Source organism: Musca domestica, unplaced genomic scaffold, assembly GCF_030504385.1.
Source record: "Musca domestica strain aabys unplaced genomic scaffold, Musca_domestica.polishedcontigs.V.1.1 14, whole genome shotgun sequence".
NCBI classification, from domain to species: Eukaryota; Metazoa; Arthropoda; class Insecta; order Diptera; family Muscidae; genus Musca; species Musca domestica.
In genome coordinates, this window is record NW_026712192.1 from 10,304,065 (window position 1) to 10,324,902 (window position 20,838).

General features: G+C 33.4%; 2 protein-coding genes across 3 annotated transcripts in view; both read right to left on the reverse strand.

Moving 5' to 3' along the window:
• The window catches only part of LOC101901475 (midnolin homolog), a 107,258-nt gene that overhangs the window by 36,224 nt on the left and 50,196 nt on the right, over positions 1-20,838 (reverse strand). For both annotated transcript variants that reach the window (XM_005184886.4, XM_059119175.1), the window contains one exon: positions 16,465-16,552. In XM_005184886.4, coding sequence (XP_005184943.2) covers positions 16,465-16,552 — 88 coding nt within the window. The remainder of the gene's footprint in view (positions 1-16,464; positions 16,553-20,838) is intronic.
• Positions 7,335-8,614, reverse strand: LOC131801102 (putative nuclease HARBI1). Its single transcript, XM_059119177.1, has 4 exons — positions 8,459-8,614; positions 7,965-8,403; positions 7,762-7,906; positions 7,335-7,696 (listed from the first exon to the last, which is right to left on the reverse strand). Exons 1-4 carry the CDS (start codon positions 8,566-8,568, stop codon positions 7,335-7,337), a joined length of 1,056 nt encoding a protein of 351 aa, XP_058975160.1. The 5' UTR covers positions 8,569-8,614.

Here is a 20,838-nt window from a genome sequence, read left to right on the forward strand (position 1 = left end):
ATATCAAAAAGAAAAACTCTCTGGTCTTTTAAGGAAAAGAAGAGCTTCGGGACTTCTATGAAAAATAGAGGAACTCGCTGGTTCTCTATGAAAAAATAGAGCTTCTATGAAAGCAAATGACCCCTCTGGTCTTCTATTGAAGAGGAAACCCCCGATGGTCTTCTAAGAAAATAAGACCTATTAAACTTTCTATTAAAAAAAGAAGATGACTTCTCTGATATTCTGCGAAAGAAGACATTTGGGTCTTTTATGGAATAAGAAACCCCCATATCTCTATGGAAAAGAACATTCCTCTGGACTTCTATAAAAAAGGCCACTCTGGTCTTCTATGAAAAAAAGATCTTCTGGTCTTCTATATAGGAAGGTCCTCTCGCAATCTATGAAGAAATTCACTCATAATCTACAAAAAAATCTTTGGCCTTCAATAATGGAAGGTCCTCTCGTTTTCTATAAAATAAGAACCTTCTTGGTCATTCTGGTGTTCTATAGAGGAAGGCCCTCTCGCAATCTATGAAGAAATCCCCTTGTAATCTACAGAGAAAACGCTCTGGCCTTCAATAATGGAAGGCCCTCTCGTTTTCTATAAAATAAGACCCTTCTTGTCTGCTATTATAAAGAAATCTCCCTAGGTCCTAAAACCAAGACCCAGTTGGCCTCTTATAAACAACAAGACCCAACTGGTGGAAAAGGAATAACCTTTGGATTTTTATGGAAGAGAATCCTCCTGGTCTTATATGAAGGAAGACCTTCTTGTCTTCTCTTATAAAAGAGAAGATCCTCTGATATTCTCATGGAAAAGAAGAAGATATTCTGGTTTTCTCTTAGATAAGTGATTATTGTCTATTCCTAACTTACAGAGGAGAAAAACTTTCATAAAGAAGAGATTTTCTGGCTTTTACTTTCAGAAGAGATGATCCTCTAGTCTTTTCTTATAAAAGAGAAGATTTTCTGATTTTTCCCTTACTAAAAAGAAGAGCTTCGGCTCTTCCATGAAAAAAGATGTTGGCTTTTCTTTGAAAAAAAATGATTTTCTTCGAGAAAAAGGCAATCTTATCTTCTCTAAAAGAACAATTTTGTCGTCCCTTACAGAAGACCTGGTCTTCTCTAACAGAAGACTTCCCTGTTTTATCTTGCCGAAGACCTTATTTGGATGAAAGAAGACTTTCTTGTATTGTATTACAAAAGAGATGATATTCTTGTCTTCTCTTATAGAAAAAGATCTTGTGGTCTTGATCTCTTACTGAAGAGAAGAGTTTCTGCTCTTCTATGAAGAAAGATATTCTGGTCTTCTATAAACAAAGATATTTTGACCTTCAGGTCTTCTATAAAAAAATATATATATTTTGATCTTCTCTTTTGGAAGAAAGAAAGTCTTTCCTTATCGATGATTATCTGGTCTAGTCTTAAAGAAACCTTTCTGACATAATTTCGGGTCCTCTGCGGTCTTTAGGGTCTTCTTTTACCTCCTAGATTCTATAACAGTACACCTTTTGGCTTTGTCTAGTTTTCCAACCAGATATCAAATATAATATTTTGTCTGGGTTAAGCTGTCCCCGTTCAGCGAGGCATCACTGTATTTGCTTAACTCTCTTTTATTTTATCATAAAGATATCATAAATAACAAATGCAGACAAACAAGTGTAGCTGTTAAATATTCCACGCTCAGAGTATATTTTCTTAAAGATTTTGTTCATAAATAAAATTTCGTAAACGCCTACGCGGGCAGAACAAAAAAAACACAAAAAACACAAAAAACCAAAAAAAAAAAAAAAAACGTTAAGAACGAACGGCGTCAAGTGAATCTCGAGCGTGTAAATGTAAAGTGACAAGTTATCTCTGGTGAACGCTTAATGTTTTTGTTTTGTGTTTTTTTCGGGGGAAACAATTAATTTTGAAATATTTATGATAATTTTTTGCTGCGACTACTTCGCGTCTTCTTCATTTATTTCGGGTGCTAAGGGAATTTTGGTAACGAAAATAAATGTAAATATTTAGACCGGAAATTACAAAGACGAATTTTCGAATTAAAATTAAAAAAAAAATTAAATTAAATTAAATTAAATTAAATTAAAATAAATTAAATTAAAATAAATTAAAAAAATAAATAAAAAATATAAACAAATAAAATTAAAAAATGATTTTTTTTATTTATTATTATAAAATGAAATAAAATTAAAAAAAATAAAATTAAAAAAATAAAATTAAAAAAATAAATAAAAAATTAAATGATTTTTATTTATTATTTATTTTAATTTATTTATTATTATAATAATAATAATTATTATTATTATTATTTTTTTTTTTCAATTATTAATTAGATTTTTGGTCCAAGGCACTGAGATCTTTAAATCAATATAAAACAGAGAACAAAGAATGTTCTCACTCTCTAAGAGATAACTGTCCACTCTCTGGGCTAACAAAATACATACTGACATTCTCTATGCGAAAAAATATATAGCCATATATTGAGTCAAAAGATATTTTTTATTTCGCTTTAAAAAATATATATATTCTTAAAAAAATGATTGTTTTTAATACATTTTTTTAAGTATAGAAAATAAATCATTAGCCTTGACATTTTTCTACAATGTTAATTATTTACATTTATATATATTTATTTGTTTAAAAATATAAACAAAAATCGGATTTTAATGACATTTCGAAATTGTCTGTATATATAGAATTGAGAACATAACGAATAACTCATTTGGCAATTAAAGTCTTTTGTTCAAACTCTCACGCATATTATTTCAAACAATTATATGGTTGTGGGACAAAAATATCGTGTCCAATTTTTTTGCTATTTCAACGAATGGTTGATGTGGAGCTTCTTTGTTTTTGACAGAATTTGTCAGAAGTAAAATCAAAAACCAAAAAAATCCGAAAAAAATTAAATATATAAAAAACAATTAACAAATTGCATAGAGTACAAAAAAAAAACAAAAAAATGTAAATATTTGCAAAAATGGAAAACATTTGGACAATGGTTTTGAATATTTTCAATTAATTTTTTAATATTTTATTCCATAGGAAATACTGTGGACTGTGAATTTTTTTTGTATAAGAAGAAAGACCTTGTGGTCTTCCATTAAAGAACACCTTCTGGTCTTCTATAAACGAAAATATTTAATATCCTCTAAAAAAGACCTTCAGGTCTTCTATAAAAAATATATTTTGTAAATATATACATTAAAAAATGTAAATATTTGCAAAAATGGAAAACATGAACATTTTAAATTAATTTTTTTTTAATATTTTATTCTATAGGGAAAAATTTGTATTAGGGGACTGTCAGGGCAAAGCAAAATCTTCTATGAAGAAATTTTCTTAGTCCACGGGACTGAATTTTTATAACAATATGGCTACAGAGGCTATATATCATTTGATACGACAAAAAAGTGCCTTATCGAAATAAAGATTTTAAACCCTGGGTACCTTTGGCCAACTCCATTTCAAGACATTTGGAGTCGATATAGGCGTGTCGGTCCGTTGGTCAGTTCGCTTGGCTGATGCGCACGTTGTCCAATTTGATCCAACATTGGTTCATCGTAATATTATTATTAAACTTAGTTGGATTCTAGAGATGGGCAATATCGGGCACTCCTCCTGGCACCTCCCTCACAAAACGTCAACATATGTACAGAAAATAATTTACCTTATAGAACAAAAAAGGATTATCCAATTTTCGGCAAAGTTTGCAAATCCTCAGATTTTTATAAGTGTAAGACTTGTGCGAAAGTAGGCAATATCGGACCACTCCATCAAGTACCTCTTCCACAAAGGGTCAACATTTTGAATACATTATAGCGCTGAGAAATAAGAGTCTGATTATGTTCACATTTTGCACATTTCAATATTTCTACTAAGAGAAGATGTGGCATGAAGAACACATAGAACAGACCACACCTTCTGGCGACTTCCCCAAGAAGGTGTTAAATTTTTGAAGAAAAAAATGCTTATAAAATGCTAAAAGAGGCGTCCATTTCTCTTCAAATTTCACACATCCTAATATTTTTTACTAATACAAGATCTGGTGTGAAGATGAATTATATCGGACCACTCCTTTTGGTGCCCCCCCCCCACAACTGGTCAAAATTTTTGAAAAATTATAACTCTCATAGAACCCTAAATAGGCATTCGACACCCTTAAAATTTCATATATGCCAACATTTCTACCAACACAAGATCAGATGTGAAAATGGACGGACCACTTCTTCTTGTACCTCCCCCACAATAGGTCAAAATTTTTGAATAATTATAACCCTTACAAAATGTGAAATTAGGGACCCATTGTCTTCAAATTTCGTACATCACAATATTTCTACCAGCACAAGAACTGCTATGAACAACGGATAGAACAGACCGCTCCTTCTGATACTCCACCACAAACGGGTAAACATTTTGAATAACTGAAACGCTTATAAAATACAAATTAATCGTCTAATTGTTTTTTAAACTTTGCACATTCCAATATTTCTCTTAATACAGTATCTGTTGTGAAGATGGTAGATATCGGACCACTCCTTCTGGTACCTTCCCCACAAAGGGATCAACTTTTTGAATAACCAAAATGCTCATAAAACGCGAAATAACCATTTGATTCTTGTCAAACTTTTCACATTTATATATTTCTAGCCACACAAGATCTAGCATGGAGGTGGGATACATCGGCCCACTCCTTCTGGTACCTCCCCCACAACTGATCTAAATTTTTGAAAAATTATAACTTTCAAAGAATCCTTAATAGGCCTCCGACTCCATTCAAATTTCACACATCCAAATATTCCTATCAACGCAAGATCTGGTGTGAAGATGGAATATACCGGACCACTACTTCGTGAACCTCCCCCAGAAAGAGTCAAAATTCCAAAATTTCTACTAAGACCAGATTTGGTGTGAAGATGATAGAAATCGGCCCACTCCCTCAAATACCACCCCCAAAATAGGTCAAAATTATTGATTAATTATAAATCTCATAAAATGCGTTTTTTTTTAGATTCAGATTTTCAAACCTCCACATATTCCTCAATTTTTACTAACAAAAGATCTAGCGTGAAAATGGTAGATATAGGTCCTCTCCTTCTGGTACCTCCCCCCACAAATGGGTCAAAATTTTGAATAATTATAACCTTTCTTTAAATTTTGTACATTCCAATATTTCTACCAACACAAGATATAGAGATGACATTTATAAGTCCATCCCTTTGGCTACCTTCTTCAGAAAGATATCAGAATTTTGAAAAAGGAAAATGCTTTAAAAATATTTCAATATTTCTAATAACACAAGATGTGGTGTGAAGGTGGCAGACATCGGCGCACGCCTTCTTGTATATTTGTTTGTCTTATAATTTGCGAAACGAGTCAGCGATTCTTTTCAAAAATATCACATATCTCATATAGTGAGGGAATATTACAATATTGGCCCACTCTCTCGATTCCTGTCCCAATAAGAGTCCAGAATTTAAATAATCATAACGCCAAAGTCAAAATATTTTTAAATAAACGAACATTGGCTGCTCGTATACAGACGTATACCCTGTCTGTTTGGCGAAGCCAACGGATACTTTTTTCCTTGTTTCTTGAAAACAATTTCTGGAATATTTTTTTTAGAAAAAGTTAAAACAAATATGTGTAGTTTTCAAAATTCAAAACCCAATATTTAAATTTTGGCCACTGTTGTGTGGACCAAGGAATATCTTCTATGCAAAAAATACCCTGTTATAAGAAATTGTAAAAAAAATCTCCCAAAAAAATCTGCACTGCAAGGAATTGCTGTGACCAAAATTGTGTATCTTTCTTGTTTTCAAAATTGTATGTGTGTGTATCTAAAAATATACAGCCTGTTCCACGATATCGAAAGAACACGTTCGCACAACTTTTACACGACAAACAGCTGATTTCCGTTCCACTAAAATCCATCAGAACGAAAATTTGCACGAAAATCAATGCGAACGAAAACGTAAGCGTTTCAGTGTAATTTTGCGTTCCACTATCTTTTTTCTTTCGTACGCATGCGAACACAAATGTCAAAATCAGTCACTTGTGTGTTTGCTGTCGTACGATAACAATTAAGGAAAATCTGTTTTAAAACATAAACATTGCTTAATTGAAAATGGAAACAAAAATGTAAGTAAAAATAATAAATCCGATTTATTATGGGAACAATAAATATATTTTTTTATTTTCTCAATTCCAGCACGAAAAAATCATCAACTACACAGCTGCGGGCACTAGTTGAGTATATGGAGGAGAATCCCGAGTTTGCCAGAGGAGTGCCAATTTTTGGAAGCAGCAGGCAATCCCTGGAGGACCACTGGAAGAAGTTAGTTTTTAAATTAAATACCATGGGTCCTCCTTCCCGCACAATTGCAGAGTGGAAAAAGGTAAGTCAGAAAACTCGTCTTACGATCTATTTGTCTGACCGGCATTACTATTTACAGACGTGGGCCGATCAAAGTCCCGCACCAAAAAGAAAATTGCGGAAAATAAAAAAGGGCTGCAAGGTACCGGTGGTGGTTTATACCGGTTTGAGTGCCTAACGGAACTGGAAATAGCAATTGACCGGACACTCTTCTTGTCGAAGTCCGCAGCACCAAGTGGTAAAACTTTTGGCTACGCGGACGAAATAGATTACTGCTTCGAGGCATTGGATACCACACCATCAAGACCATCCAAGACCGTAGCAGTGGTAACACCTACCAGACAGTTCAGTTCCCCAGAATCACATACCCAACAACAACAAATAAACGTAAAAACCTGTACCATCACAACTCAACAATACTAACCACCAGCCAAAAGACAAAAATCTCACCCCATTTCTACACACAAACTGCAAAACAACAGGCACAGTCAGCACACACACAACAAACTCAGACACAGTCAGCACACACACAACAAACACAGACCCAACAGCAACACCAACGTAAACAAACAACGTCCCCTCGTCAACACATGGAACATCAAACCGTGCAGAAATCACCCCCATTCAAATGCACATCACAACATAATTTTCCATCCACATCATCAGCAAAAAAACGTTCCAACGTCGGAGAGCAAATACCTCTTATCCGTCGGCAATTGCGGCTGGTCGAGCAGGCAAATGCAATAGCCAAGGAGCAAGCAGATGCAAGCAAAAGGATGGCTGACGCTGCAGAGAGAATGGCAGATTGTGCCGAGGCCCAAACAAAAATGCTTAAGTCTATAGAAGCAATTCTATCAACTTTTTTGCAAAACAATTCACAAAACAATTCACTATAGTCCTTTTATAATAATTTAAACTAATTTTTTAATTTTTAATTTATATTATTTTATTTTAATAAAAAATTCTTTTAATTTTACAAATTTATTGCAATTTTTCTCCTTATTGCGTCAGCTCTGCTTTCAAGATCATTATTGTCATCCACTTCGTCTTCCAGATCATCATCAATAACATCACCTGGCGGCTCTTCAGATCGGTAGTGTATGCACATGTTGTGCAGCGCACAACATGCATTTATAATTTGCACTACCTTTGCAGCGTCATAATGAAGGCCCCGAGATCCGATGATACATCGGAATCTGTTTTTTAGGACCCCAAAGCACCTTTCAATGACGTTACGCGCACTAGCATGTCTCTTATTGAATTTTTTCTCGGCGACATCTCTAGGGCTGCGGTAAGGCGTCATAAGAAAGGGCTTCAATTTGTATCCTCCATCCCCTATAAAAAAGAAAACACAAATGTAATTGATGTATTATGATATAAGATGTATACAAATTACTCACCGAGAATCCAAAAGTTTCGTTTTCCATTGTCAAACTCCCTTTGCATACACTTGTCTGGATCACTCCTTTCCCATACAAATGCATCATGGTTGCTTCCGGGATGTCTAGCGTCGACAAATGTTATACGCATTTTATGGTCACATATCTAATTCGAAAAAACACAATAATTTTAAAATCGCTTTACGATAAATGTATTTACTTACCACCATTGCATTTATACTATAATAACCCTTTCTATTATAGTAAAGGGCTTTCAATTCGTCCCCTGGTGACTTGATGCGGATATGCGTGCCATCAACGCATCCAACAATTCCAGGGAACATTGTTCTTTCATAGAAAGCCTCCATTGTGTTGCGTTCCTCTGTAAGTGTCGGCTTTTTTATCCATTGGCCGCAAATGTGGTCCTCAAAAATCTGCAGACATTCCGCAATGGTTCTGCTCACTGTCGACTTCGCTGTTGAAGTCAAGGCTTCGTTCCCTAGATTCTGTTGGTAGCTTCCTGTTGCCAAAAACCGCAAGAATGTGCCAAGTTTTAAATCGGGGCGGATTTGGGTAGTTCTGCAACCGGCCACCCACTTCTCTTCCATCATATCCAAAAGAGCCCGAAAAACTTCCTTCGACACACGAAAATTGGCCACAAACCTAGAAAAAATCATTTTTTATTATTTCAAAAATGTAAAAATACAATCATACTTACTGGTTGTTAGGTACTTCAAATAAATTCGAAGCATCTCTTAAATGCCTCCGTGGCACATTTTGTACCTCCTCCTCATCATCCATAAAAAACAGGGCCACAGAAATATTCATTTTTTTCTTTTTTAAGAACACAAATAATCTGAACTCAATCACTAGAAATTTTATTTTGTTTGTTTATTTACAATTAGTTTGTTTACAACTGAACTGTCAGTTGAGACAGAGCCACTGCTGCTTTTTCGCGTTTAAATTAGACATTTGGCGCTTTTTTTTGCCTTATTTCGCGATTAATTTTGCCAAAAAATATTTTGCAACACTGAATCACGTAAGGCTATGCGAAAGAAAGAACGAAAGTTAGTGGAACGCATTCTTATGCGAAAGTGAGTGAGTAGCCTTCGTTCGCACAAATTTTCTTTCGAGATCGTGGAACAGGCTGATAATTTCTAAACTATAAACAAAACAAACAAAATCTCTTGTTTAGGGCAGCACATTAGTGTATGTGTGTGTGTGTGTGTATTTTCTGTTCACACCGATAGACGAACGACATCCAACATCTGCATGATGTTCATTTGGGGCTTTAGATAAATCGTAATTTTTTCAGAATTTATTTAAAAATAGTTTGGGAATTTCTTTCTTTCTTTCGCCTTGTTTGTCGTTGTTGTGTTTGTTTTTGCTCGTTTTTTTTTTTTTTTTTTTTTTTGTGGTCAGTTTATAGAATGAGTCGATTTTGAGAATATTGCTGTTGTTGTGGTGCTGTTTTTCTTTGCAGGTTTATTTTTATTTTCTTCTATATGCTAAATTGGTTTATTTTTAATTTTTTTGTGATATTTTCACTTTTTTCCCATTGGTAAACAATTTAATGTTTTTTGTTTTAATTAATTTTAGAAAAGAGGGAATGATAAAATATTATAAAAAATATTCAAAACCAGAAACATGATTAGTCATGGTGTTTTTATTTTAAAAGGTTGGATTTCGGGGGGTGTGGGGTGGTGTGGAAGGTAGTCTGTGAATGATTTATACACTATGTAACCATACAGAGTGAGATGAAAAAATCGGCCAACAACTTCAGACTGCTGTCATTTCTAAGCCACTCGCTCGAAAGCTGTTAAAATTATTCCAGTGACAGCTCATTATATTGTTTACAAGCGTACAAAAGCATTTTGGTGAGAATTTTCCCAGAAAAAAAGTTATTCGTGATGGAATTCAAGCGTGATAGTGTGATTTCTTTATATACTGGCTGGAAAACCAAAAGTGGATATCGTTAGAGCACTCCAGCATTTAAATGTGAATAAATCGCTCGTTACCGTGATTACTGGTAGCGTAGCCCGACGTCAAGGAAGTGGAATGGAAGAAAACAGCAACATCAGCAGAAATGGTTCGAAAAGTAACGAAAGCGACTTGACCCGCGTCGCATTGGTTCAAAAATGGCTCTTGAGCTGAACATTTCGCAATATTCCACCATTCGGCAAATATTGGAAAATGAGCTCGGGGTAAAGCCATTGAAGTTCCAAAAACGGCAAGAACTTACACCGCATCAGAAAGAAAATAGACTTAAAAGAGCTAAAGAGTTGCTTCGCTTGGCCGAAAGTAGAGAACTACCGAATTTGGTTTTCTCCGCTCCGATGAGAAAACATTCGTTGTCCAGCAGTTTGTAAAAAAAAACAAAACGATCGTGTTTACTTGCTAGAGAGGTTAGCTGGAAATATGCACCCTCGGTTGGCCACCAGAACTCAAGCGCCGGCCATCGTAATGGTGTGTGGGCCACCATAACAACCGATGGTCACTCTCCGCTCGTATTAATTGACCGTTGCATCAGAATAAATGCCGAATATTATGGCGAAAATATTCTGGAGGGTGTATTGAAGCCTTGGGCACACAAACATTTTGGCCGCAGACTTGGACATTCCAACAAGACTCAGCACGCGCCACCCAAGAATGGTTACAAAATGAGGTTCCTCGCTTCATTTCCAGCGCCCAATGGCCACCAAAATCTCCGGATACCAATCCATTGGACCATATGTGTCTCTGGAGTATTTTGTAAAGCAAGGTTGGCACTAAAAAATACCAATGTGTCGATTACCCCAGGCAAGCGCTTCGCCGGGAATGGGTTAAAAAACCCGCAGAGCAACATTTGGGCAGCTTGTAACGGTTTCATTGGCCGTTTGAAGGCCATAATTTGTGCCTGAAGGTGACCAATTCGAACAAATCTAATCTTATTCTAAAATTTGTGTCGATCACCTCAAGCAAGCGCTTGCCGGAAATGGGCAAAAATACCGCAGAACAACATTCGGGCAGCGTGTGACGGCCGTTTGAAGGCCATAATTCGTACCAAAGGTGACTAGTTCGAACAAATCTAAACTTATTCTAAAATTTGATGCTATTTCCGACATTTTTTGCTTTCATTCAAAAAAAAATTTCAAAAAAAAAAAATTATGGCGTTTGACTTTGTTGCAGTTTTTTTATCTCACCCTGTATGACTGGGGGTATAAACATTACACAAAAAGGTCTCAAAACAATACCCCTATACAAAGTCCCCCAAAGTTAAATCGAAATTGTAAATTGGCAACCCTGACCACCCATCAAGTGCTGCGCTGCAGCATTTCTTTTGGCCGGATGGTTGGTTGGTTGGCTGACCAGTTGGTTGCTTGGTTGAATTGTTTACTTCTTTGATTGTATCTCTCTTCTTTCTGGTTTTCTTGTAATGTGGCTGCCGGTGGCGATTCTGTTGCTGCTATTATTCCGGTCCGAATATCCGACCACAGCAACAGACCATTGTTTACAATATCGTTGTTGTTGTTGTTATTTTGTTAAAAAATTCTTTAAGGCAATTCTCTGACATAATATTGCTGTTTACTGTCCATTTATGGTATTTTAGCTGTCCGTTCAGGTTACTGTTAATATTATTCTTTGTCGTCTTCTGTGTTTTTGCTTTGTTTTTTTTTTTTTGAAAATTATTTTTACTTTTCCACAATGTGCTTGCTGCGTTTTCAAAAGTGTGCCTGCTGTCGGTATGTTGTTGATATTTTATTTTTGCTGTTGTTACTGTTGTCTGTTTTTGGAAACGCCAAAAGAATTATCATCTCTTAATTGTTGCCTTTGCCCCGGGGTGTTTACCCTCGATTTCATTTCCATTAAAAGATACTCTGTTATCAACTGTCAAAATGTCAATACTTCTTAGTGTCACGATTTTAAAAGACGACTTCATTTCACTGTTGGCACAGCATCATATTAATGAGTGCGGTTTTGAAAAGACACTGAAAGCGAATTTTATTTGAAAGGAATAATTCATGGATTTTTTTAGGTCCATCAGATTTAGAATTGCAATTTTCTTTGAAAAAATACCAGAAACTCGAAAAAGATTTTCGAAGGAATTTTCAAATTCAGAAAGGATTTTGAAAAATGTACATTAAAGCTACATTTTTGGTTTTTTAGCTATAGCGGTTAAATATCATTTGATGCAGCCAAAAACCTGTCTCAACCAAATCCATATCAGGACATTTGTAGTTGATCCAGGATGGCTAGCTGACTGGAACGCAGAGTAACAATTGAATGAATTATCGGAGTTGGTACATCGTAACATTATTCTCAAACTTAGATCGAGTTCGGAGATTGTCAATATCGGTCCACTTCTTCTGGTACCTAACAAAAAAAAGAGGTCAAAATTTTCATGGAAAAAAATTACCTAACAGAAAACGAAAAAGATCATCCAATGTGTTGCAAACTTTGCAAATCCCAATATTTGCATCAGTGCTAGGTCAGGTGCGAAAATGAACAATATCGACCCACTTCACCAAGTACCTCCCCCACAAAGGGTTAAAATTTTGAATGATTGTAACTCTTATAAATTGTGAAATAAGAGTTCAATTGCCTTCAAATCAGGCACATCTCAATATTTCTACCAACATAAGATCTGGTATGAAGTATGGATGGAACGGGTCACTTCTTCGGGTACCTCTCCCACAACGGATCGAAAATGTTTAAAAAGCATAGAGCTTATAAAAAGCGAAATACGCACCCGATTACTTTCAAATTCGGCAAATAGCAATATTTTTATCAACACAAGATCTGCTGTGAAGATGGAACATATCGGGGCACTCCTTCTGGTACCTCCCCCACAATGGGGTCAACATTTTTGAATAAATAAAACTCTCATAAAATGTTAAATAAGCATTCAACTCCTTTCAATTATCACCCATCGCAATACTTCTACCAACACAAGATCTGGTGTAAAGATGGATGTTATTGGACCACTCCTTATGGTACCTTCCCCACAAAGGGGTCGGAATTTTGAACAACCCAAATGCTCATAAAATGCGAAATAAGCATCCGATTGTCTTCAAATTTCACACATCACAATATTTCTAGCAAAACAAGGTTAGCTGTGAAAATGGTAGATATCGGCACAGGCCTTCGAGTACCTCCCCCGCAACCGGTTAAAATTGTTCAATAATTATATCTCTTATAAAATGCAAAATAAGTATCCAATTTTCTTCAAACTTCGCACATTCCAATATTTCTAGCAAAACAAGATTAGCTGTGAAAATCGAAGAAATTGGTTCATTCCTTCTGGTACTTCCGCCACAAAGGGTCAAAATTTGGAATAACTTTAAGTCCCATAAAATGCAAAATAAGTATCCGATTTTCTTCAAACTTCGCACATTCCAATATTTCTACCAACACAAGATCTGGTGTAAAGATGGATGGTATCGGATCAGTCCTCCTGGTACCTCCCCCACAAATGGGTCAACATTTTGAAAAACCAAAATGCTCATAAAATGTGAAATATGCATCCGATTCTGTTCACATTTCACACATCCCAATATTTCTAGCAAAACAAGGTTAGCTGTGAAAATGGTAGATATCGGCACAGGCCTTCGAGTACCTCCCCCGCAACCGGTTAAAATTGTTCAATAATTATATCTCTTATAAAATGCAAAATAAGTATCCAATTTTCTTCAAACTTCGCACATTCCAATATTTCTAGCAAAACAAGATTAGCTGTGAAAATCGAAGAAATTGGTTCATTCCTTCTGGTACTTCCGCCACAAAGGGTCAAAATTTGGAATAACTTTAAGTCCCATAAAATGCAAAATAAGTATCCGATTTTCTTCAAACTTCGCACATTCCAATATTTCTACCAACACAAGATCTGGTGTAAAGATGGATGGTATCGGATCAGTCCTCCTGGTACCTCCCCCACAAATGGGTCAACATTTTGAAAAACCAAAATGCTCATAAAATGTGAAATATGCATCCGATTCTGTTCACATTTCACACATCCCAATATTTTTACCAAAACTTAAGCTGGTGTGAAGATGGATGGTATCGGACCACTACTCCTGGTACCACCCCCACAAACGGGTCAACTTTTTGAAAAACCAAAATGCTCATAAAATGCGAAATATTCATCCGATTCTCTTCACATTTCACACATCCCTATATTTTTTCCAACACAAAACCTGGTATGAAGATGGAATATATCGAACCACTCCTTATGGTACCTCCCCCACAAAGGGTTCAAAATTTTGAAAAACCAAAATGCTCATAAATTGTGAAATATGGATCCGATTCTCTTCACATTTCACACATCCCAATATTACCACCAACACAAGATAGGGTGTAAAGATGGATGGTATCGGATCAGTCCTCCTGGTACCTCCCCCGCAATGGGTCAAAATTTTTGAATAATTAAAACTCTCATAAAATGTTAAATAAGCATCCGATTCGCTTCAAATTTCACACATTCTAATATTTTTGCCAAAACTTAAGCTGGTGTGAAGATGGATGGTATCGGACCCCTACTCCTGGTACCACCCCCACAAATGGGTCAAAATTTTGAATAACCAAAATGCTCATAAAATGCGAAATATGCATCCGATTCTCTTCAAATTTCACACATCCCAATATTTCCACCAACACAAGATCTGGTGTAAAGATGGAATGTATCGGATCAGTCCTTCTGGCACCTCCCCCACAAACGGGTCAACATTGTGAAAAACCTAACTGCTCATAAAATGCAAAATATGCATCCGATTCTCTTCAAATTTCACATATACCTATATTATTTCCAATACAAGATCTGATGTGAAGATGGTAGATATAGGTCCAGTCCTTCTGGTACCTCACCCACAAAGGCGCACAATTTTTTAAAAGAACTGAGTTTAATTAAAAAATCCCTTTTCTGATAAATTTTAATTTCTGTTGTTTTGTCTCTATGACTACTCACACTCTCCTTTAATTTTAAAATAAAGTCGACTTAGCCTCATTTGCAATTTAAAATAAAAAAATAAATGAAAAAAATTGTAATTTTTTACAATAATATTTCAATAATTAAATACTTATATTTTTGGCAGGGAGCGCAGCAATATATTTGAAATTTATTATTGTGTTTATTGATTCTTTCAATATTTAAAAATATTTTTTTTTGAAGAAAAAATCACGAACAAAAGTCAATTTTAGTAGCTGCTGCATTTCATATTTAATTGAAACACACAACTTTGGAAAGCCACGAATTTGTAATTGTTTGTTGTTCTCAACGAGACGATAGAGAGAGAGGGGGGAGGGGGAAAGGGGTATATGTTTATGTGTGCAAGTGTTTAGCGCAGCCCCAAAAATAAAAAGTCACAACAAAAGGCTTTGTTTCGACAAATGCAATTGGTTGATTTTTATTTTTTTGATACCCTACACCATGTGATTTTTGTTAGTCGATTTATGGGAGTGCACTGAGTTTAAAAAGTGTTTTAAAATTTTTGGATTCTCTCAAATTTGTTTTAATTTTTTTCTTCGAAAATTCTAAATTTATTTTTGAAAATTGTAAATTTATTTCCAAAAATTCTAAAATTCTCATTCTTCGAAATTTTTTCCGATGAATTTTAAATTTTCAATCCAGTCCCCAAAAATAAAGGCATTTGATTTTTATTTTTTTGATACCCTACACCATGTAATTTTTGGTAGTTGATTTATGGGAGTGCACTGAATCAAGTGTTTTCAAATTTTTGGATTCACTCAAGTCCACAATTTTCTTTTTTTTTAATTTTTTTTTTCGAAAATTCTAAATTTATTTTCGAAAATCCTAAATTTATTTTCGAAAATCCTAAATTTATTTTCGAAAATTCTATATTTTTGTTTCGACAAATGCGATTGGTTGATTTCAATTTTTTTGATACCCTACACCATGAGATTTTTGTTGGTCGATATATTGGAGTGCACTGAATCAAGTGTTTTCAAATTTTTGGATTCACTTTATCCAAAATTTTCTTATTTTTATTTATTTATTTATTTTTTTTTTAATTTGTTTTCGAAAATTCTAAATTTATTTTCAAAAATTTTAAATTTATTTTCGAAAATTTTAAATTTATTTTAGAAAATTTTAAGTCTATTTTCGAAAATTCTAAATTTATTTTCGAAAATTTTAAATTTATTTTCGAAAAATTTAAATTTGTTTTCAAAAATTCTGAAAATCAAAACCATCAGTCTTCGACTTTTTTTAGTTTTAAAATTTTTATTCCAGTCCACATATCTTCAATATCATTTATTTAACACCAACTGATCACACGGCCTCGCTCTCTCCCCGGTTCTGAAATATATTGCTCTGTAAATATTTGTTATTGCACTTTATCATAAAAGAAAACAAAAACAACAAAACATTATTGTGCGGTGTTAGAATAAATAGAATTGTTACAATTTATTCAGTTTAAGTAAACAATAGAAATGCCGCATTGCAAAAACAATTAGAACGTGTTCAACAACGGCTACAAAATATATGAGGGGTGTAATGACGCGAGAGAGAGAGAGAGAGATGAAAAAGTATATTGTTTTTTAGATCTGTGGAAAAAAAATATTCGAATCGTTCATTTGAGGATCGTTTCGGGCTTAAAATATAGGCGTCCTAGGCGGAGTGTATGGCACATATGACACCATTTTGAAAAGGTTTGAGGGTCAGCCATAATTTGGAATTTTATGGAACCTTATAATAGACCAATTCCTCCAATTTCCTTAAATTCAACTTACCAGTAAACCAGTTTCAACATTTGGTATCAGAATAATTTTTGAGCCATCCATGAGATTGTTTTCCTTAAGTGAGCCATCTTGAAGTTCCCTGGAAAAAATAAAAAAAAAAAACAAAAACAAATTAATTTAAAAAAATTCCATTTTAGTTACCGGTTGGGATTTTTTTCCCCCAAATCATTTTAATTATATCCGAACAAAATGCTTTTCAAGTTCAAAAACAAAAAATCACAAATTAATCTCATTAGCATACAAAACAAATTTTGTTATTGTGACTTAATTTCTTTATAATTTCAAATTGGAATATTAATTAAATGTAGTTAGCAACAAAAAAAAAATAAAAAAATAAATAATTTAAATAAAATGTCGAATTATTCATTTGCGCTCATCGAAATCAGACAAATATAACATCAGACAATCCCATCAACAGACTAATGTGTTTAGAATATTAAAAGCCAAATATATATTTTTTATATAAAGATTTTTTTTAATTGCAAAAGACAACAAAGAGTTTTGAAAAAATTGACGTCAGAATAATTGCGGTGACAGGATGATAAATGAGTTACTTTGGTTAATAGAATAACATTGAAAGGGTAGGAAGGGGTTTTAAAAAAATCCAGAGACCCTAGGGACTTTTTCAATTTCATTTTTGTATAAAAATTCCATTGGCTAGTGGAAGTGTATTTATACCCTACACCACAAGGTGGTCAGGGTATTATGTATTTTGCATTTTTTTTGTAACAGGCAAAAGGAAGCGAGAAAGACCCATAGTTACTTTTGAGAATCTGCATAGAATCACATTCTGAGTCGATTTATACAAATCCGGCCGTCCGGACGTCTGTCCATGTATTTTTGAAAATAAAATACAGATCGCATTTATTGACCGATCCAGATTAAATTTTTCACAAATCATTTGTTTGACCCAAGGACGAACCCTATTAAAATTGGAGATAATCGGTCAAAATTAAGATATAGCTCCCATACGTATCTTCAACCGATTTCGGGTTTATTGTGCACCAAGTGGCCAATATCTGTCCAAATGACCTGAATCTTGGCACATCTGTCCGAACTGGGTCTAGCGGACGCAAGTACATCAAATTTAGTAAAAATCAGTTCAGATATAGCTATAGCACCCATATATATGTTTCATACGAATTGGGGTTTAAAGTAGCTCATATTCGCAATATGCAGCCCACAAGAATGATATTTGGTACCAGATATTAAATACAGTCCAGAGATACCAATGTCAAATTTTATCAAGATCGGTTCAGATATAGCTTATATACCATTATCCAATTTCAGGTTTATTGGGCACTAAATGACTCATATCAGCCCAATTGGTCTGAAGTTTGGCAATTCCAACTGAATTCATCGTAGAAACAAGTACTTCAAGTTTGGAGATAAAGATATAGCTCCCCTATATATGTTTCATACGAATTACGGTTTAAAGTCCCTCACATGCGAAATTTTCAATCCACAACATTGATATTTGGTACCAGATATCAGATACAGCCCAGAAATATCTCTGTCAAAGTTTATCGATATAAACCCGATTCCAGGTTTATTGTGCACCAAATGGCAAATATCAGCCCAGTTATCCTGAATTTGGGCAATTCCAACAGAATTCATCCTAGAAACAAATACTTCAAATTTGATCAAATCGGTTCAGATATATTTGTATAACTGCTATATATATCTTCCATCCGATTTAGGGTTTTAAGTTCCTCACATGCGTAATATGCACCCCACAAGAATGATACTTGGTACCAGATATCAGATACAGCTCAGAAATAAGTGTTAAAAATTTCGTCAAGATCGGTGGCTCTCATATATATCTTTTTCCGATTTCAGTTTTTTTTTTGTGCACTAAATGGCTAATATCAGCCCAAATGGACTGCATTTTGGCATATCCGACGGAATTTAGCCCAGGACCAAATACTTAAAATTTTGATGAAAATCGATCCAGATATATCTATAGCTATGGGCAGTATATACTGCTCGAAAATACCTCTACCAAATTTTATCGAGATCGGTTAACATATTTTACATAGCTTCGATACAGTTTACTTCTTTAAAGAAAAATAAATTTTGAATCGTTATTTTCTCAAAACCTTTTTTTCCTCTTTCTGCTCTTTCCATCCTCTTTCTCTGACTCATTTTGGTAAAGATCAAAAAACCTATAATAATAATTTTGATTTTTTTGTAACAGCATTCCTTTTTTTTTTTTTTTTTTTTTTTTGTTAATTTTACAGTCTTAAGCCAATTAACACCTGTAATAATAAATAATAAGAATTTACAAAAAGAAAAAATACAAAAACAACAAAAAGAGTAAACACGTGTGTCAACAGCGACTTTTGACTTCATTCTCTGATACGCGAATCGAAAGAAAAGAACAGAGAGGAAGGGTTGGTAAAATTTACATATTCATTTAGCATATAAATGATATTAAGAAATTACAAAAAAAAATAACTTATTGAAATGAGGTAATTGTAAATAAATTTGCTAGACATCAGGGCATAGTTTGAAGGAGCAGACAACTTTCAGACTAATTTTAATAAAAAATGAATTTTTTTAAAAAAAATATTTTATTAAGAAATAATAATTTTATAAAACTAATTAATTTTATTAAAAAAAAATAATTTTATTAAAAAATAATTTTATTAGGAAAATTAATTTTATTAAAAAATATTTTATTAAGAAAAAATAATTTTATAAACAAATCAATTTTACTAAAACAAATTAATTTTATTAAAAAAAATAATATTATTAAAAAATTAATTTGATTAAAAAACTCATTTTATTTAAAAAAGTTAATTTTATTTAATGTATTAATTAAAAAAAAATAATTTTATTAAAAAAATATTTTATTAAGAAATAAAAATTTTATAAAAAATTAATTTTATTTAAATAAAAAATAATTTTATTGATAAATAATATTATTAGGAAAATTAATTTTATTACAAAAATATTTTATTAAGAAAAAATAATTTTATAAACAAATCAATTTTATTAAAACAAATTAATTTCATTAAAACAAATCAATTTTATTAAAAAAATAATATTATTAAAAAAAATTAAGTTGATTTAAAAAAAAAATAATTTTATTTTAAAAAAAATTAATTTAAAAAATCATTTTATTTAAAAAAATCATTTTATTAAAAAAGAAATCATTTTATTAAAAGAATTAATTTTATTAAAAAAATTTAAACCCAAATCCCAATTCTGAGAATTTTTTCTATTTTATTTCTTTCGAACATGGTAAAAATCTTTCGATTCGTTTCCAACATTTTTTTCCAAACTACAACAACGACAACAACTGTTGGCAAAAACCCCTTTGACCTTTTGTTATTGTTTATTAATCCGTTGCTTTGGTATTTTTAAAAGAAGGTCATTTCCTAACGCAACAAACAATTGTTTATGCTGCTACAACATTCCAGCACAAACTTTTAATAAAGTTTATTATTTTCGTAACAATAGCAACCGATTTTTTTCTTGTTTCTACTCTCAAACACTAACAACATACCCAAGGACCATAGAAAAAAAATCAGAAGACTCAATACGGTGTTGTTTATTAAAAAAAATAAGGACTTAAAATACATATGTCGAGGTGTTGCAAACGGAATAACAAACTTAATATACCCTCCATACTATGGTGGAGGGTATAATAAACACTCAAGCAGTGGCGCCCAACGTGCCTTTGGTGGAGTGTCAAGAGATACATAGACAACTTCAAAGTTAGGAAAATGTTTTTGGATCATATGGTACCCAAGATTTTTTAGACCCAGGATTACACCTGTAGACCCACATTACTTCTGCCAGAGTTAATATAACCTCCATAATATGGTGGAAGGTATAATAAACACTCAAACAGTAGCGCCCAACGTGTCTATGGCGGAGTGTCAAGAGATACATAACCAGCTTTAAGCAAAGGAAACTGTTTTTTGATCATATTGCGCCCAATATATTATAGACCTGGGACTATACTTTCGCAAGAGTCCTAAGCCATGCGTTTCCTTCGTAAGGCAACCCTAGTATTAATAAAGTGGAGGAGGAGGAGCTTTTAATTTTTTGAAAAAAAAACTGGAAACTAATTAACTCGCTCAGAACGCCACAGAGTGGCCCTAACCTGACTTTCTCTGCTCTCCTGATTTTCTCTGCTCTCATTTCTCAAATCCGCATATATTTTTGATATTTTATTTGTTTTGTGGCAACAATATTGCACCTGCAAACCTACTTAAACCGGCTCGATGCATTTCTTTAACATTGCGACCAATACATAAATTAAATGGAATAAAATACAAAAAAAATTAGTTTTGTCTGTTCAACGAGAGCATAGGAAAAAGTTTGGAAAAAAATATTAGAAGGACTGAAAACTAA